Consider the following 18,255-nt stretch of genomic DNA (forward strand, 5'->3'; position numbering starts at 1 on the left):
CAGTGAAGCCCAATGCAAACTGGAGGAACAGCACCTCATCTTCCGACTAGGCACTTTACAGCCTTCCGGACTGAATATTGAATTCAACAACTTTAGGTCTTGAGCTCCCTCCTCCATCCCCACCCCCTTTCTGTTTCTTCCCCCTTCCTTTTGTTTTTTTCCAATAAATTATATAGATTTTTCTTTTCCCACCTTTTCCCATTATTTTTAAATATTTTTTAATCTTTTATGCTCCCCCCACCCCCACTAGAGCTATACCTTGAGTGCCCTACCATCCATTCTTAATTAGCACATTCGTTTAGATAATATCACCAACTTCAACACCTCTGTGTTCTTTTGTCTGTGACATCTTTTGATGATCTGCTCCTATCACTGCTTGCTTGTCCTTACAACCACCACCCCGCCTTCTCTCCACCCCTTCCCCTTAAACCAGCTTATATTTCACCCCTCTCCTTATATTCACTCAGTTCTGTTGAAGGGTCATGAGGACTCGAAACGTCAACTCTTTTTTTCTCCGCCGATGCTGCCAGACCTGCTGAGTTTTTCCAGGTTATTCTGTTTTTATCTCTAACTTCTTCGGATGTGCTCCTGGCCCAGCCCAGAGCCAACCAATCACAGCCGGCAGCTCCTCCCAGTGACATCATGGGTTGACGTTGTGTGAGGCGTGTGACGCGGTTCCGTTTCCGGTGACCGTTATTTTGATGTTGCTTAGGGCGCCAATTCTAAATTGTAGAGAGAGCGGGGAGACTGGGTGAGGAATGGAGATTCAGTTAGTTCCTGTTTGTGTCTGTGTGCGCAAGAGAAGGGGCAGGCGTGTGATGGTAGAGAAGCGGAGGCGGGCGCGATGGGAGAGAAGGGACGCGGGCGGGCGCGATGGGAGAGAAGGGGGGCGCGGGCGGGAGGGGAGAGAAGGGGGGCGCGGGCGGGAGGGGAGAGAAGGGGGGCGCGGGCGGGCGCGAGGGGAGAGAAGGGGGACGCGGGCGGGCGCGAGGGGAGAGAAGGGGGGGGGACGGGCGCGAGTGGAGAGAAGTGGGGGGGTGGGTTCGAGATGGTGGGTGGCGGGGGGGTTCGAGGTGGTGGGGGGCACGCGGGGGTTGGCAGTGGTGGGGGGGTTGGGGGCGCGCGGTGGTGGGGGCGGTGGGGGTACGCGGGGGAGGCGGTGTTGGGGGGTGGGGGTACGCGGGGGAGGCGGTGTTGGGGGGCGGGGGCGGGCGCGAAGGGAGAGAAAGGGGGGCGCGGGCAGGCGTGAGGGCAGGGAAGTTTGAGGTGGTGTGGGAGGGGGGTGTGCGCGGGAGGTGGGGGTGGGCAGGCGGGCGCGAAGGGAGAGAAAGGGGGGCGCGGGCAGGCGTGAGGGCAGGGAAGTTTGAGGTGATGGGGGAGGGGGGTGTGCGCGGGAGTTGGGGGTGGGCAGGGGGCGCGCGCGGGAGGTGGGGGGAGGGGTGCGTGCGGGGGTCGGTGGGGTGGGGGGGAGGGGCGCGCACGGTGGGTGGTGGTGGGGGAGGGGCGCACGCGGGGTTGGTGGTGGGGGGAGGGGTGCGCGCGGGTGGTGGTGGGGGGGAGGGGTGCGCGCGGGTGGTGGTGGGGGGGAGGGGTGCGCGCGGGTGGTGGTGGGGGGGAGGGGGCGCGCGCGCATGAGGTGGTGGGGAGGGGGCGCGCACGCGGGAGTTGGTGGGGGGAGGAGGCGCGCGCGGGAGGAGGTGGTGGTGGGGGGAGTGTCGCGCGTTGGAGGTGGTGGTGGGGGAGGGAGGGGCGCGTGAGAGGTCGGGCGGAGGAGGGGGAGGGACAGTGTGCGTGCGCAAGAGACGGGGCAGCGAGGGGGGGTTGGAAGGGTGTGTGAGGTGGGGGAAGCTGCGCGTGTGTGCGAGAGGGGGCGCGCGCTAATGATGAGAGCACTGGAGAGAGTGAGATGCATGTACGCTTGAGAGGGGGAGAGCTCACGCACGCACCTAGGATTGGGAGAGCACATGCGCCCAGAATGGAGAGGAGCATGCGCGAGAGGAGGGGATGTGAGAGAGAAACCCTGTATTCAAAGAAATACTGTTGCAATAAAGATCGTAATTTGACCGCACATGTGTTTCAGGTCACTCGTAACAGTGGAAGAATTGTCAGGAAGCAATGGTACATACCTGAAGTACCTTGTGTGATTTGTGTACAGTTTAGTGTAGCAGCTGCATGAAAATTCTTTGTTATTTTTTAATTCAAAGCAGCAAAATGAACCACAATCCTAACAGTCACAGAGCATTGCAACCTCACAGGGTTAGTGAGGCCACCAGATACGGGCTGATCACACCTCAAAGGTATGTGCAGCAACTTGCTTTTCTTTAGGGGTTACAGATGGAAATCACCAAACTTGGCAGAGAACATAAATTGGTGCACGAGTAGAGTCCCTCTATCCTGTTTTGCCATTCAATATTTTTTAATTCTTATGTGGGATGTGGGCATTGCTGGGAAGGCCAGTGTTTATTTCCCGAGAGCAGGTGGTGGTGAGCTGCCTGCTTGAACTGCTGCAGGCCTTGTGCTGTTAGGATTTCCAGGCGGTGGCATAGATGTTAAGTCGCTGGACTAGAAATTCAGAAGCCCAGGCTAATCCTCTGGGAACATGGGTTTGAATTCCACCATGGCAGTTAGTAGGGGCATTGAGTACAAGAGTAAGGAGGTCATGTTGAACTTGTATAACATACTAGTTAGGCCTCATTTGGAATACTGCATCCAGTTCAGGGTGCCATACTTGAGGAATTTGTGAAGACTTTGGAGAGAGTGCAGAGGAGATTCACAAGAATGATTTCAGGGATAAAGAACTGTAGCCAAGAGGATAGATTGGAGAGGTTGGGACTGTTTTCCTTGGAGATAAGGCTGAGAGGAGACTTGATAGAGGTGCTCAAGATCATGAGGGGTACAGATAGTGAGAAATAGCAAGAATTGAGGACACAGATTCAAAATAATAGGCAAAAGGAGTGATGTGAGGAAAATTTTTTTAACCCAGAGGGCGGTTGAAGTCTGGAAGGAACTTCCTGAGAGGGTGGTGGAGGCAGGTTCAATCGAGATATTCCAATGCGAATTGACTGCTGCCTGAAAAGAAAAGAATGAGCAATGTCATAGGGATAAGGCAGGGGAGTGGCAGTGAGCCAGTGCAGACTCAATGGGCCAAATGGTCACCTGTACTGTAAAGATTCTGTGATTAATGTATATAAAAACATCAGTGGTCCTAGTACTGAGCTTTGGGGAACCCAACTGTAAACTCCCCCCCAGCCCTGAAATCAGCCATCCACAACTGTTTCAATCACTTAGCCAATTTTATCTCCATGTTGCTCCTGCCCATTGGTTGACTTCCAATCCCTATTTTTATATCTGCAAACTTTCATATTTTATATTGTATACATTCAACCACATTTGCCCAATTTTAGAAGTCACACAATGGTAAAATGGAGAATCCGCTTTGTTGGGAATCACAGGCAGCTTGATTACCAGTTGGCTCAGAGGCAATGATGACATTTCTATCGAGTTTCATACTTTGTATGAGTCATCACCATAGCTGGAACTCACCAGTGTGGAGCCTTGCTGAGGTTTCAATAGTGTCCCCTCCAGACCATGCAGAATTAGTTCTAGTTGAGTGTGTCTTTGTCTTGTGCATGTATAGACCAGATTATTAAAATCATGATTTACCATGTTACCATCAGTATTCAGTTAATCAGATCTAGGGGATAAAGTTAAAATGAAATAATAAGGGATAGAAATATAAAAACATTAAAATGTGAGGTATGTAGTTAATAAAAGTTAAATAAAAGCATTTAAGTTTACCTCCCTATTATTGATATCAGCATAAGGGCAGCAGGTGATTGGTGAGTATTTAAATCTTAAGTTTATTTCTGTTAAGTCAATTAATTGTCTAATAAATAGATGGCAGAGCGTCTTAATCCCATGGAGTGCACTCCTGTGCCATATGGGAACTCCAGAATGCTTCTCGCATCTTGGACAACCACATGCAGGAAGTGTCGTCAGCTGGGGGAGCTGAGTCTGAGAAGCAGCTGAGCTTTGTGAATAGCACACATAGAGGTGGCCAGCCTGCAGCTTAAGGCTATGCAGGCAGCGAGAGAATAGGTGACCATCTGGCAGTCAAAAAAAGACCAGGCAGGTAGTGAAAGAGCTTTGGAGTGCATATTGCTGTTCAGCCGGTATTCAGTTCCTAGTATTGGTGAGAGTGATGGTTCCTCTAAGGAATGCAGCCAGATCATAGTCTGTGATTCCAAGGCTGGCCCAGCTGTTCATAGTGGCAGGAGGAAGATTTGGCACACAATAATGATAGGGGATTCTATAGTTAGGGGAGCAGTCAGGTGTTTCTGTGGCTACAGATGTTAATCCAGGTACATTTCCTCTGGTGTCAGGTCAAGGATGTCACTGAGCACTCTGAATGGAGGAGGCGGGGGAAACTTGTGGTCCATGTAGGTACAAATGACATTGGTAGAAATTAGAATGAAGTGCTGCAGGCAGATTTTAGGGGGCTAGGAAGGAGACAAGCAGGGCCTCAAAGCTAGTAATCTCCAGATTACTCCCAGTGTCACACGCTAGTGAGTATAGAAGTAGATAAGTGCATGTCTGATGAGATGGTGCACGAGGTAGGACATTAGGTTCTTGGGCCATTTGGACTGTTAAAGGAGGAGATGGCAGTATTGATTAAAAACAATATTGTCGTGTTGGAGAGAGGATGGCCTGGAGTGGTCAGGGGCAGAATCTAATTGTTTAGAAACAAGAAATACCTTTAGGCTGCTAGGTGTATTCTATAGGTTAATAATTATTGGAAAGGATATAGAAAAACAAATTTGCAAAGAAATTAGAGAAGTGCAAAAATTATAGAGTAGTTATATTTTACTTTAATTATCTTTAGAGTGTGATAGCAACGGTGTAAAGGACAAAGAGGGGCAAGAATTTCTGAATCTCGTTGAGGAGAATTTTCTTGATCAGTATTTTTTTGGCCAAATGAGGAAGGAGGCATTGTTGGATTATTTTGGGCATGAAGTGAATCAAGTGATATGTTGTTAGCATGGAAGCATTTAGGGGACAATGACACCATGGAAAAGGACAAGGAACAATCCAGAGTGAAGGTATTTAATTGGAGGAGGTCCCAATTTCAGTGGCCCAGATAAATTGGGATCAAAGATTGGCAGGAAAAACTAATAGAACAATGGGCTACCTTTAAAGAGGAGAGAATTCGGGTACAGTTGAAGTACATTCCCACAAAGGGGGAATATAGGACAAGCAAAGTCAGAACTACTTGGATGACGAGAGAAAGTAAGGTGAAGCAGTAAAATGGTGCAAATGACTGATTCTCACTTGTATTGTCAACCTGAGATCTAACTGAATATAAAAAGTTCAGAGGTGAAGTGAAAAAAAATTGGAAGCAAAGAGTGTATAAGAAGAGATTGGCAGCTCATATGAAAGGGAATCCAAAAGTCTTCTATCAGCATGTTAATTGTAAGAGCAGAGGTGGAACCAATTAGAGAGCAAAAAGATTTATGCATGGAGTCAGAGCATGGCTGAGATATTAAATAAGTATCCTTATTCAAAAAAGATTGTAAGCATAAGCCTAGCAATTACAGACCAGTCAGTTTAACTTTGGTGGTGGGGGGTGGGGGGGGGGGGGGGCTTCTAGAAACAATTATTTGGGTTAGAATTAATAGTCACATGGAAAAATGTGGGTGGGTTAAGAAAAACCAGCATGGGTTTATTAAGGGAAAATCGTGTTTAACTAACTTGCTGGAGGGTTTTGAAGAGGTAACAGAGAGGGTTGATAAGGGGAATGCTGTTGATGTGGTGTATATGGACTTCCAAAAGGCATTCAATACAGTGCTGTACAGCAGACCTGAGAAAAGTTATAGCTTATGGAATAAAAGGACAGTAGCAGCATGGATATAAAATAGTGAGTAATGGTTAATATATATTTTTCGGGCTAGAGGAAGGTTTGTTGTGGAGTTCCCCAGGGGTTGCATTGAGACCTTTGCTTTTCCTGATGATCTAGATCTTGGTGTGCAGGGACAATTTCAGAGTTTTCAGATGATAAAAAAAACCTTAGAAGAATTGTAAACTATGAGGAGGAGTGTAGAACTTCAAAAGGGCATAGACAAGTTGGTGGAGTGGGCAGACAGGTGGCAGATGAAGTTCAATGCAGAGAAGTGTGAGGTGATTTATTTTTGTAGGAAGAGCTTGGAGAGAATATAAAATAAGGGGTACAACAAAAAGGGTGTGCAGGAGCAAGGGACCTGGGTCCTTTAGGGAAGGAAGTCTGCTGTCCTTATCTGGTCTGGCCTACATGTGATTCCAGACCCACAGCAAAGTGGTTGAAAACTGCCCACTGAACAAGGGCAATTGAGAATGGGTAATAAATGCTCACCTAGATGGAGATCCTATGAACAAATATTTTTAAAAAAATTTAACTGATTTGCAAAAGAAACAAATGCGATGTGAGAAAAAACGTTTTCACACAGCGAGTGGTTCGGGTCTGGAATACATTGTCTGGAATTGTGGTTGGTGGAGGCAGGTTCAATCGAGGCATCCAAGAGGGCATTAGATGATTATTTAAATAAAAACAATGTTCAGGGTTACGGGGAAAAGTCAGGAGAGCAACTTTGAGTCATAATGCTCATTCGGAAAGTTGGTGCAGACACGATAGGCCAAAAGACTTCCTTCTGCACTGTAACAATGTGTGATTACTTTGAATCTTTCTTTACCAAGGAAGAGGATGCTGTCACAGTGAAAGAGGAGGTAGTTGAGACCCTGGATGGGCTAAAAATTTATGGAAGGGGTATTAGGCTGACTGTATTTAAAAATTCATGTCATCAGGCCTGGATAGGATGTTTCCGCGTATACGAAGTGAAGTACCCTTAGCTATAGGGGTGGTGCCAGGGGATTGGAGAATTGCAAATGTTAAATATTTTTTAAAAAAGGATCTAAGGCCAGTCAATTTAACCTCTTGGTGATGGGAAAGCTTTTAGAAACGATAATCTGTGACAAAATTAAACATTATGAATTTGTTAAGGGAAAATTGTGCTTCATGAATTTGAATGTCAGCAAAGTTGAAACCCATGAGACCAAGGGTGCAAAGTTGGCTGAGTGCCAAAGAGCAGTGGGAAAGGATTGTTTTTCAAACTGGTGGAAGGGCTAAATGGGCTTCGCAAGGAGTTTGGTACTTGGACCACTGCTTCTCTTGACATACATTAATGACCTATACTTTGGTGTGTAGGACACAATTACAAAGTTTGCAGATAACACACAACTTACTGTGAAGAGGATATTTTGAGGATAAACTTTGGATAATTAAGTGAAATTTGCAGGGCTACGGTAAAGGGCATTACCTACTCTTGCTGAGAACCAGCACAGACATGACAGACTGAATTCTATGATTCCGTGCAGGGAAATAAAGCCCTACCCTGTACCGTTATCATTTAAACCTGTTTTATGTTTTTAATTTTTATATAATTGGATTTTTTCAATAAAAGCAAAATACAGTGGATGCTGTGATCTGAAATAAAAACAAAGTGCTGGAATATCCAGCAGGTCTGCCAGCATCTGTGAAGAGAGTTGATGTTTAGAATCCAATATGAGACTCTTTGGAACTGATATGAAAGGCTTTATGCTTTTGAGAAAGTGTGGGGAAGGATCCAGTGGAGCAAAAGGGAAGGCCAGAGGGTGGAGAAGATTAAATACCAAAGATGTCATGGAACAAAAGGCAAAGGGAGTGATACTGACACTAGTAAAGAAACAAAGCATTGGTCCAGAGTAGGTTTACTTAGCAGAATAAAGATCAGCTCTGCCTGAAAGCAAAAAATGATAAGCTACAGACTGGGAGGTGGCGGGTGAATCAAAATGGAGGGCAGAGCTCATGGTCTGAAGTTGTACTCAATGTTGAGTCCAAAAGGCTTTAAAGAGCCTAATTGGAAGGTTGAGGTGCTGTTCCCCCAGCTTGCGTTGGGTTTCACTAGAACATTATAGCAGGCTGAGGACAGAAATGTGAGCATGAGAGCAAGATCACCATTGAAATGGCAAGCGACAGGAAGGTTGGGGTCATGTTTGTGGACTGAGTAAATGTGTTCCACAAAGTGGTCACCCAGCCTGTGTTTAGTCTCCTCAATTTAAAGGAGACTGCCTTGTGGACAGTGATTCCAGTAAATTAAATTGGAAGAAATACAAGTAAATCATTGCTTCACCTGAAAGAACTGTCTGGGCCTTGGGCAGTGAGGAGAAAAGAGGCAAAGGGGCAGCTATTACACTTTGGGAAGGGAAGGGAATGATGGGAAGGGAATGATGTGTTGGGCAGTGATAGAGTCGTTGACTAGGGTGTCACGGAGTGAATGGTCCCTTCGGAACGCTGACAAGGGAGGGAAGAGGAAGATGTGTTAGGTGGCATCTTACTGGAGGTGGCAGATGATCCTTTGAATATGGAAGCTGGTGGGGTGGAAAGTGAGGACAAGGGATATACTTATTGTGGTTCCGGGAAGGAGGGGACATTGTTTTATGTTTGATTACTGATTGCATGAGATTTATCTTCTGCTAAACTTTGTCTTTTAGTGTGTCACGCACACGGTTTGGTTCAGGAACCTCTGAGAGAAGAACCAGCTTCTTTGGAAGAAGGTAATGTCAGCATTTAACTTCCCCTGAGAATTTTTTTCAAAATTGTGTTGTTCTATCTGATTTCTTGCTCTTTACCCCAGCACCCCCCACATCCTCACCCTTCAAAAAATAGTTTTCTAATTGATAGTGGAATTGTAATATAGTAACCATCACTGGGATTTGGTTGAGGGAGGGGCAGGATTGGCAGCTCAACATTCTGGAACATAGAATCTTCAGGCGAGACAGGAGGGGTAAAAGAGGAGGAGGCGTTGCATTGTTAGTTGCATCAGTTACTGCAGTAAGGAGAGATGATATCTTGGAGGGGGCATCGAATGAAGCTTTATGTGTAGAGCTTAGGAATAAAAAAGGGGCAGCCACATTGTTAGGTGTTTATTATAGACCCCGAGATAGCGGGAAATTGAGGAGCAACTATGTGCACAATTTGCAGAGGCGTGTAAAAACAATAACTATAGGGTAATTATACTACGTGATTTCAACTATCCCAACATTAATTGGGATAGACATAGTGTTAAGGGCTTGGGTGGAGTGGATGTCTTGAGATGTGTACAGGAGAACCTTTTAGATCAATATGTAGAGGGTCCAGCAAGGAACGGTGCAATGCTGGACCTAATTCTGGGGAATGAAGCCGGACAGGTGGCTGAGATGGTGGTGGAGCATTTTAGTGGTAGTGACCACAACATGGTACAATTTAAAAGCAAAATGCTGCAGATGCTGGAAATCTAGAACAAAAACAAAAATACCTGGAAAAACTCAGCAGGCCTGACAGCATCTGCGGAGAGAGATACAGTTAACGTTTCGAGTCCAAATGACTTCATCAGAACTAAGGAAAAATAGAAAAGAGGTGAAATATAAGCTGGTTTAAGGTGGGGTGGGACAGGTAGAGCTGGATAGAGGGCCAGTGATATGAGGAGATTGCCAAAAGATGTCATAGACAAAAGGACAGAGAGGTGTTGATGGTGGTAGCTTGTTATAGACAAAGAAATAGACAAGTTGCAAAAAAATGTTTTGGATTGGGGGAGAGCGGATTTTAGTAAAATAAGGCAGGATCTGGCCATGGTAGACTGGGAACAGCTACTTGTGGAGAAATCTACAGAGGAGCAGTGGGGGTTGTTCAAAAAGAAAATGGGGAGGGTACAGGCTCAACGTGTTCCCTCCAGGGTGATAGGAAGGAGTAACAAGCCCAGAGAACCATGGATGACCAGGGATATTCAGGATACAATGAGAAAGAAAAGAGAAGCTTTTAGGGGAGCAAATCAGCGAAGGCATTAGTGAAGTACAGTAAGTGCAGGGCGGAGCTTAAGAAAGCAATTAGGAGAGCAAAGAGGGAATACGAGAAAGCTCTGGCTGGTAAAAGTTAAAATCCCAAGATATTCTTTAAGTATATCAATGGGAAGAGGATAACCCGGGAAAGATAAGGGGACAATCTGTCGGTCCCCTTAGGGACCAAGGGGGCAATCTATGGGTGGAGCAAGAGGACATCGGTAGAGTATGATGTGGTGGGCATTATGGAGACAGGGCTGCAAGGGGATCAGGACTGGGAGCTAAATATCCAAGGATATACATCCTATTGAAAAGATAGGCAGGTTGGCAGAGGGGGTGGGGTTGCATTGTTAGTAAGAAATGAAATTAAATCGATAGCAAGAAATGATGTAGGGTCAGATGGTATAGAATCTGTGTGGGTAGAGTTGAGAAACCACAAAGATAAAAAAACCATAATGGGAGTTATGTACAGGCCTCCGAACAGTAGTCAGGATGTGGGGCACAAGATGCACCAGGAGATAGAAAAGGTGTGTAAGAAAGGCAAGGTTCCAGTGATCATGGGGGATTTCAATATGCAGGTAGACTGGGAAAATCAGGTTGGTAGTGGATCCCAAGAAAAGGAATTTGTGGAATGTCTACGAGATGGCTTTTTGGAGCAGCTTGTGGTGGATCCCACTAGGGAACAGGCAATTCTAGATTTAGTGATGTGTAATGAGTCAGATTTGACAAGGGAGCTTAAGGTGAAGGAACCCTTAGGAGGAAGTGACCATAATATGATAGAATTTACCCTGCAATTTGAGAGGAGAAAGCTGGAATCAGATGTAACGGTATTAAAGTTGAATAAAGGCAACTACAGAGGCATGATGGAGGAGCTGGCCAGAATTGACTGGGAGATGAGCCTAGCAGGAAAGACAGTGGAACAGCAATGGCAGGAGTTTCTGGGAGTAATTTGGGAGATACAGCAAAAATTCATCCCTAGGAAGAAGAAACATACTAAAAGAAGGGCGAGGCAACCTTGGCTGACAAGGGAAGACGGGGACAGCATAGAAGCTAAAGAGAAAGCATACAATGTGGTGAAAAGCAGTAGGAAACCAGGGGATTGGGAAGCCTACAAAGACCAACAGAGGACAACTAAAAAAGAAGTAAGGAGGGAAAAGATTAAATATGAGGGTAAACTAGCCAGTAATATAAAAGAAGATTGCAAGAGTTTTTTTTTAGATATATAAAGGGTAAGAGAGAGGCAAAAGTGGACATCGGGCCGCTGGAAAATGAGGCTGGAGAAGTAGTAGTGGGGAACAAAGAAATGGCGGAGGAACTGAATAGGTACTTTGCGTCAGTCTTCACAGTGGAAGACGCGAGTAACATCCCCAAAGTTCAAGAGAGTCGGTGGGGAGGGGGGGGGGCGGGCAGAGGTGAGTATGGTGGCCATTACCGAGGAGAAGGTGCTAGGAAAACTGAAAGGTCTGAAGGTGGATAAATCCCCTGGACCAGATGGATTACACCCCAGAGTTCTGAAGGAGATAGCTGAAGAGATAGTGGAGGCATTAGTGATGACCTTTTAGAATCACTGGAGTCAGGGAGGGTCCCAGCGGACTGGAAAATCGCTAATGTAACCCCCCTGTTTAAGAAGGGTGTGAGACAAAAGACGGGGAAATTACAGGCCGATTTAGCCTGACGTCGGTTGTTGGTAAGATTTTAGAGTCCGTTATTAAGGATGAGATTTCAGAATACTTGAAAGTGCATGTTAAAATTGGACAAAGTCAGCATGGTTTCATTAAGGGGAGGTCATGCCTGACAAATCTATTAGAATTCTTTGAGGAGGTAACGAGTAGGTTAGACAAAGGAGAGCCAATGGATGCTATCTGCTTGGACTTCCAGAATGTCTTTGACAAGGTGCCGCACAGGAGGCTGCTCAGTAAGATAAGAGCCCATGGTGTTAGAGACAAGGCATCAGCACGGATAGAAGATTGGCTGTCTGGCAGGAGGCAGAGAGTGGGGATAGGGGGGTCCTTCTTAGGATGGTGGTCAGTGACTAGTGGAGTTCCACAGGGGTCAGTGTTGGGACCACAACTTTTCACTTTTTATATTAATGATCTAGATGAAGAAACTGAGGGCATCCTGGCTAAGTTTGCAGATGATACAAAGATAGGTGGAGGGACAGGTAGTATTGAGGAGGCGGGGAGGCTACAAAAGGATTTGGACAGATTAGGAGAATGGGCAAAGAAGTGGCAGATGGAATACAATGTGGGGTCATGCACTTTGGTAGGAAGAATAGAGGCATAGACTATTTTCTAAATGGGGAGAGAATTCAGAAGTCTGGAGTGCAAAGGGACTTGGGAGTCCTATTCCAGGATTCTCTTAAGGTTAACTTGCAGGTTGAGTTGGTAGTTAGGAAGGCAAATGCAATGTTGGTATTTATTTCGAGAGGACTAGAACATTAAAGCAGGGATGTGCTGCTGAGGCTTTACAAGGCTCTGGTCAGACCACGTTTAGAATATTGTGAGCAATTTTGGGCCCTGTATCTCAGGAAGGATGTGCTGGCCCTGGGAGGGTCCAGAGGAAGTTCATGAGAATGATCCCAAGAATGAAAGGCTTAACATATGAGGAACGTTTAAGGACTCTGGGTCTATACTTGGAGTTTAGAAGGATGAGGGGGGATCTGATTGAAACTTACAGAATACTGAAAGGCCTGGATAGAGTGGATGTGGGGAAGATGTTTCCATTAGTAGGAGAGACTAGGACCCGAGGGCACAGCCTCAGAGTAGAGGGAAGATCTTTTAGAACAGAGATGAGGAGAAACTTCTTTAGCCAGAGAGTGGTGAATCTATGGAATTCATTGCCACAGAAGGCTGTGGAGGCCAGGTCATTGAGTATATTTAAGACCGAGATAGATAGCTTCTTGATTGGTAAGGGGATCAAAGGTTACAGGGAGAAGGCGGGAGAATGGGGTTGAGAAACTTATCAGCCATGATTGAATGGCGGTGCAGACTCGATGGGCCAATTAGCCTAACTTCTGCTCCTATGTCTTATGGTCACGTACCCTTGATTATTTAGGTTCCAGCCTTTGTCATCTTGCAGCCATTTCTCTGTAATGTCCATCAGATCATCGGTATTTTTAGTATTTAAGCTGTCAATTCATGTGCTTTGTTACGAATGTTACATGCATTCAGGTATAGAGCCTTTAGTTTTGCCTTTTTACTTTTTTAACCTCTAGTCTTGGTTTGTACATTCTGTCCCTTGCTGTCACACTGTGATCATTATTTCCCTTATTGATACTTTGTTCTCTTGCCTTGTCTTTGCTACTTTATTTATCACATCCTGTCAATCCCTGATCCCTAGCCCCCACTAGTTTACAGCCCTCTCTTTCGCCCTAGTTATACGATCTGCCAGAATACTGATCCCAGCAGTGTTCAGGTGAAGACTGTCTGAACAATACAGCTCCACTTTCTCCAGTACTGGTGCCAATGTCCCATGAATCAAAGCCCATTTCTTCCACACCAAACTTTGAGCCACACGTTTAACTCTATAATCTTATTTGCCCTATGCCAATTTGCTTATGGCTCAGATAATAGTCCAGAGAGTATTACCTTTGAGGTTCTGGGTTTTAATTTAGACCTTAGCTGCTCATACTCAGAACTAGAAAAGAGGTTCTGCTATGTTGATACCTACATGGTTCATGCCACTGGATCCTCCCACTCCCGCTGCACTGGAGTGTGACCTCAACGGAATATGAGAGTTTGGTGAGCTGAGGGAAATTTAGAAAGATATTTAAAAATCGAATATTGTTTGTCTTTAACATTTAACTGCAAGTACTGTTCAAATTCTAAATCTTATCCAGGGACCTTAGGGTGATAGAGCTATCCAGTGTCAGCAGCTGAAATAGTCAGTTAGGGAAACTAGCTTTTTCTGTGCCAGGGCTCAGCTAATCCCTTTGTTCAGAACATATGAATTCAGACGTTCTTGGTGCAATCAGCACCGGAATGTGCGCTCAATGGAATGAGAGAGTTTGGTGAGCTGAGGGAGTTCAGTGAGGAGGGGAGGGAGGTTCTCCTTTGCTTTTTCTAACTTTTTCACCCTGTAGGAATTGGTTCTTCCAGGGGAAGAAACGAGCTGTTTGGTGAGTATCCGGTAAGCGGTTAAGGTCTATTCTATTCCTAGGTTTAAAGTCGTACAGGAATTTGTGATGAGAATAACAAATATATGAAGGAAAAAAATAATTAAATAAAACAATTATGTAATTAATTAAAGCACATTCGTATGGCAGGACAGGTGACATGTCATGGCTGCAGCATGTGGGAGCTACTGGATACCAGTGTTTCCAGGGTAACCAGTAAGTGTCTGCAGCTTGAGGAGCTTCGGCACAGAATCATTGAGTGGGAGTCTGAATGCGGTCACTACAACGTATCAGGGATTTCTGTGCTGTAGAGCGCTATGACTCTGAGGGTGAGAGTCACCTGGACGCTTTGTACCAGAAGGCAGTCACGCTCGTTAGGATAGGATCTTCTGATTTGGAAGGTAGCCAGGGGCAGGAGGGTGTGACTGCAGTTGAGGCGGATAAGGGGACCCAGAGGGTAGGAGTGTCAGCCTCTGCAATTGTCCAGCAGGTTTGAGGTTTTTCCAGCTTGTTTGGATGAGAGTGGGGGCTGCAGGGTGGAAGAGCTGACTGATCATGGCACTATGGTACAGGAAGCCATTCATGTGGTGGGAGCACAAAGAGGTGTAGCGGTAGTAGGGGACAGTATAGTAAGGATGATTGACATTGTTCTCTGTAGCAAAGAGCGAGAGTCCTGGTGGCTATGTTGTCTGCCCAGTACCAGGGACATTTGCTGAGGCTGGAGAGGAACTTACAGTGGGAGGGGGATGGGGGGGCGGAATCCAGTGGTCCAGGTCCATATAGTCCATATAGGTACCAATGACATAGGCAGGACAACTAAGAAGGTTCTGTATAGTCAGTATGAGGAGCTAGGCACCAAATTAAGAAGCAGAACCTCAAAGGTAATAATTTCTGGACCTTTACCTGAGCCATGTGCAAATTGGCATAGGACAAATTAGATTAGAGAGATTAATGCATGGCTCAAAGACTGGTGTGGGAGAAATGGGTTCCACTTTGTGTGGCACTGGCACCATATTGGGGAAAGAGGGATCTGTACCATTGGGAGGTCTGCACCTGAACCATGTTGGGGCTGGTGTCTTCACGAGCTGCATAATTAGGGAAGTAAGGGTTTTGAATTAAATGGTGGGGGCAAGCGATCAAATTTGGGAAGATGTGGTAAATGAAAGAGTAGCGACAAGGCAAGAGAGAAAAGTACTAATATGGGAAATGATACACAGACCATGACAGGAAGGGACAGAGAGTACAAATCTGAGAGTAAATTAATAGATAAACCTAGATGCTGCAAAAATAGTAAAAGGCTAAAACTAAAGGCTCTGTATCCAAACGCATGCAGCATTGGAAACAAAACAGATGAACTGTTACCGCAAATAAATATGAATAAGTATGATCTGATAGCCATTACGGAGACACAGGATGACAGAGATTGGGACCTGAATATTGAAGGATATGTGCCATTTAGGAAGGAACAGGAAGTACAGAAAAGGTAGAGAGGTGGCTCTGTTAATTAATGATGGTATTGGCGCATTTGAGCGGGATGACCTAAGTTCAGGAAACCAGGATATAGAAGCAGTTTGGTTGAGATGAGAAATGATAAAGGCAAGAAGTCATTAGTTGGAGTGGTGTACAGGCCCCTAATTGTAACTATACATGGTAGGACAGAATATAAAGGAAGTGATAGTGAGAGCTTGCCAAAAAGGTTCAGCGATAATCATGGGGGATTTTAATCTACATATAGACTGGAAAAATTAGATGGGCAAAGGTAGCATGGGTGCGTTCATAGAATGTTTTCAGGATAGTTTCTTAGAATAGCAGGCTCTGGAGCTAAGCAGAGAGCAGGCTATACTAGACCTGGTATTGTGCAACGAGATAGGATTAATTGATAACCTCATAGTGAAGACACCCCTAGGTAGCAGCGATCATAGTATGATTTAATTTTGCATTCGGTTTGAGGGAGAGAGGAGTGTATCGAAGACTTGTATATTAAACTTAAACAAGGTCAATTATTTGGGCATGAAAGTGAACTGGAAAATGAGATTAAGGGATAGGTCAATAGAGATGCAGTGGCAGACATTTAAAGGGATATTTCAGAATGCACAGAAAAAATACATTCCAATGAGAAAGAAAAGTTCTAACCCATCATCCATGGTTAATTAAAAAAGTTAAAGACAGTATCAAACTTAAAGGAAAAGAATATAATTGTATAAAGAAGAGTGGCAGGTCACAAAATTGGACAGAATATAAAGAACTGCAAAGAATGACAAAAAGATTAATTAAGGAGGGAAATATTACAGTATGAGAGAAAGATAGCTAGAAATATAAAGACAGATTGTAAGAGTTTCCATAAATATTTAAATAAGGAAAAAGTTAACAAAGTGTTGGTCCTGTAGAAAGTCCATCTGGGGAATTGATAATGGAAAGTAGGGAGATGGTGGATGAATTAAACAGGTATTTTGCATCAATCTTCATTAGAGAGGGCACAAGTAACATTCCAGAAATAGTTGTAAATCGGAAAATGGAAGGGAGGGAGGAACTCAAAATTACAATCAGCAGGGAAGAAGTGGTATTGAGCAAATTGTTGAGGCTGTGGGCTGACAAATCCCTGGGTCTGGATGGACTGGGTTTTGAAAGAGGTGAATAGTGAGATAGTTGATGTTTTAATTTTCTAAAATTCCCTAGATTCGGGAAAGGATCCGTTAGATTGGAAAATTGCAAATGTTATTCCTCTATTCAAAAAGGGAGGGAGACAGAAAGCAGGAAATGACAGGCCAATTAGCCTAACATCTGCCTTAGGGAAAATGTTAGAAGCTATTATTAGGCACTTATTCAAGGCAATCAGACAGAGTCAACATGGTTTTATGAACTGGAAATCATGTTGAGCCCATTTATTGGAGTTCTTTGAAGGAGTCGCATGTGCTGTGGATAAAAGGGAACCGGTACTTAGATTTCCAGAAAGCATTTGATAAGGTGCCACATCAAATGTTGTTGCAGAAAATAAGAAGTTCGTGGTGTAGGGATAGTATATTGGCATGGATAGAAGATTGGCTAGCTAACAGAAAACAAAGTTGGCCTAAATGGGTGCCTTTCTGGTTGTCAGGATGTAATGAGTGGTGTGCCGCAGAGATCCATGGTGGGGCCTCAACTTCTTACAATGTATATAAGTTGACTTGGACAAAGGGACCAACGGTATGGTTGTGAAATTCGCTGACTGCACAAAAATAAGTAGCAAATTAAATTGTGAAAGGGACACAAGGAGGCCACAACGGGGCATAGGTTAAGGAAGTGGGCAAAGATCTGGCAAATGGAATATGTTACGACTGGACCCCCAATATATAATCCTAGACGAGATACCCCAAATTGTTAACTTCCCGAATGAGACCTCAATTTTGTTATGCTCCCGGGTGAGGAGGAATGAGCTGGCTCCCCTTTTTTCAACCCCCTCAGTTGGTCACATCAAAGTTCAATTTAAATGGATCCCTTTCCTCGTGAATACCTTTTCCCAGCCCAAATGTATTTGTTTTTGAAGGAACCAATTTAACCAGGCTTTCTTGAATCAAAGAAAGAGTAAGTTTATTACTTACTAAAAACTGAGAAAAATAATATAAATGCAAAACACAAACACACAGATCTGAACAATGGAGTTGAGTAAAAATAAAAGTTAAAAAAGATATGTGAATCAGTCTTCGGCTTGTCCGTGAGGAGTAGATGGCGAAACGTTGCGGTCGTTAATTTGGGCGATTCTGGTAGAGCTGACTTAGGTGCTGAGCAGTTGGTTTGGTGACACTTGTTTCTGCAGGTTAGCTGAAGGAGTTGTCCTGTTCCCTTTTTGACTGTGGCTTTGCTGACTTGCCTCCAGGCAGAGAGAGAGCTAGGAGAGACTTTTACATGCAAGCTGCGGGGATGCCTAGTGCTGTTCTTCTGCTGTGACCTTCACAGCACACCAGAATTAGAACACTGATCAGATTTGCAGATTGCTTTTTAACCCCTTTTCTTGTATATTCCCGAAAACAAACATCGTTAACTCAGAATCTGCTTTCTTTCATCTCAGACCATTTCCACATTCTGAGATGTAACTCAACAGGAGATGGTTTCTGTTGAGATGGTAATCAGCCTCCATTGTCTTTGCAACCACAGGAGATTAAAGTTCAGTCTTTTGCATTGTATCTCCTTTTCAAGTGTCTGTCTGAGGTGGGCTTCGACACCTTTTTAGGTGCAACATTCCAGGTTCTATGGACTAGTTGGTCAAGTATAATCCACACAGG

The 18,255-nt window shown here is 44.8% G+C and overlaps 1 protein-coding gene across 4 annotated transcripts in view; it reads left to right on the forward strand.

The window, feature by feature from the left end:
- Positions 1–667: 667 nt before the first annotated feature.
- Positions 668–18,255, forward strand: part of ndc80 (NDC80 kinetochore complex component) — a 134,062-nt gene continuing 116,474 nt past the window's right edge. Inside the window, exons 1-4 of one of the 4 annotated variants that reach the window (XM_041204487.1) lie at positions 805–821; positions 2,081–2,118; positions 2,205–2,297; positions 8,560–8,622. In XM_041204487.1, the coding sequence (XP_041060421.1) occupies positions 819–821; positions 2,081–2,118; positions 2,205–2,297; positions 8,560–8,622 (197 nt within the window). In that variant the 5' untranslated portion in view covers positions 805–818. Of the gene's footprint in view, positions 752–804; positions 822–1,874; positions 2,119–2,204; positions 2,298–8,559; positions 8,623–18,255 lie in introns of those variants that run through there. The other 3 variants (XM_041204485.1, XM_041204486.1, XM_041204484.1) reach the window with 3 other exon arrangements.

This window comes from Carcharodon carcharias, chromosome 14 (assembly GCF_017639515.1).
Source record: "Carcharodon carcharias isolate sCarCar2 chromosome 14, sCarCar2.pri, whole genome shotgun sequence".
NCBI classification, from domain to species: Eukaryota; Metazoa; Chordata; class Chondrichthyes; order Lamniformes; family Lamnidae; genus Carcharodon; species Carcharodon carcharias.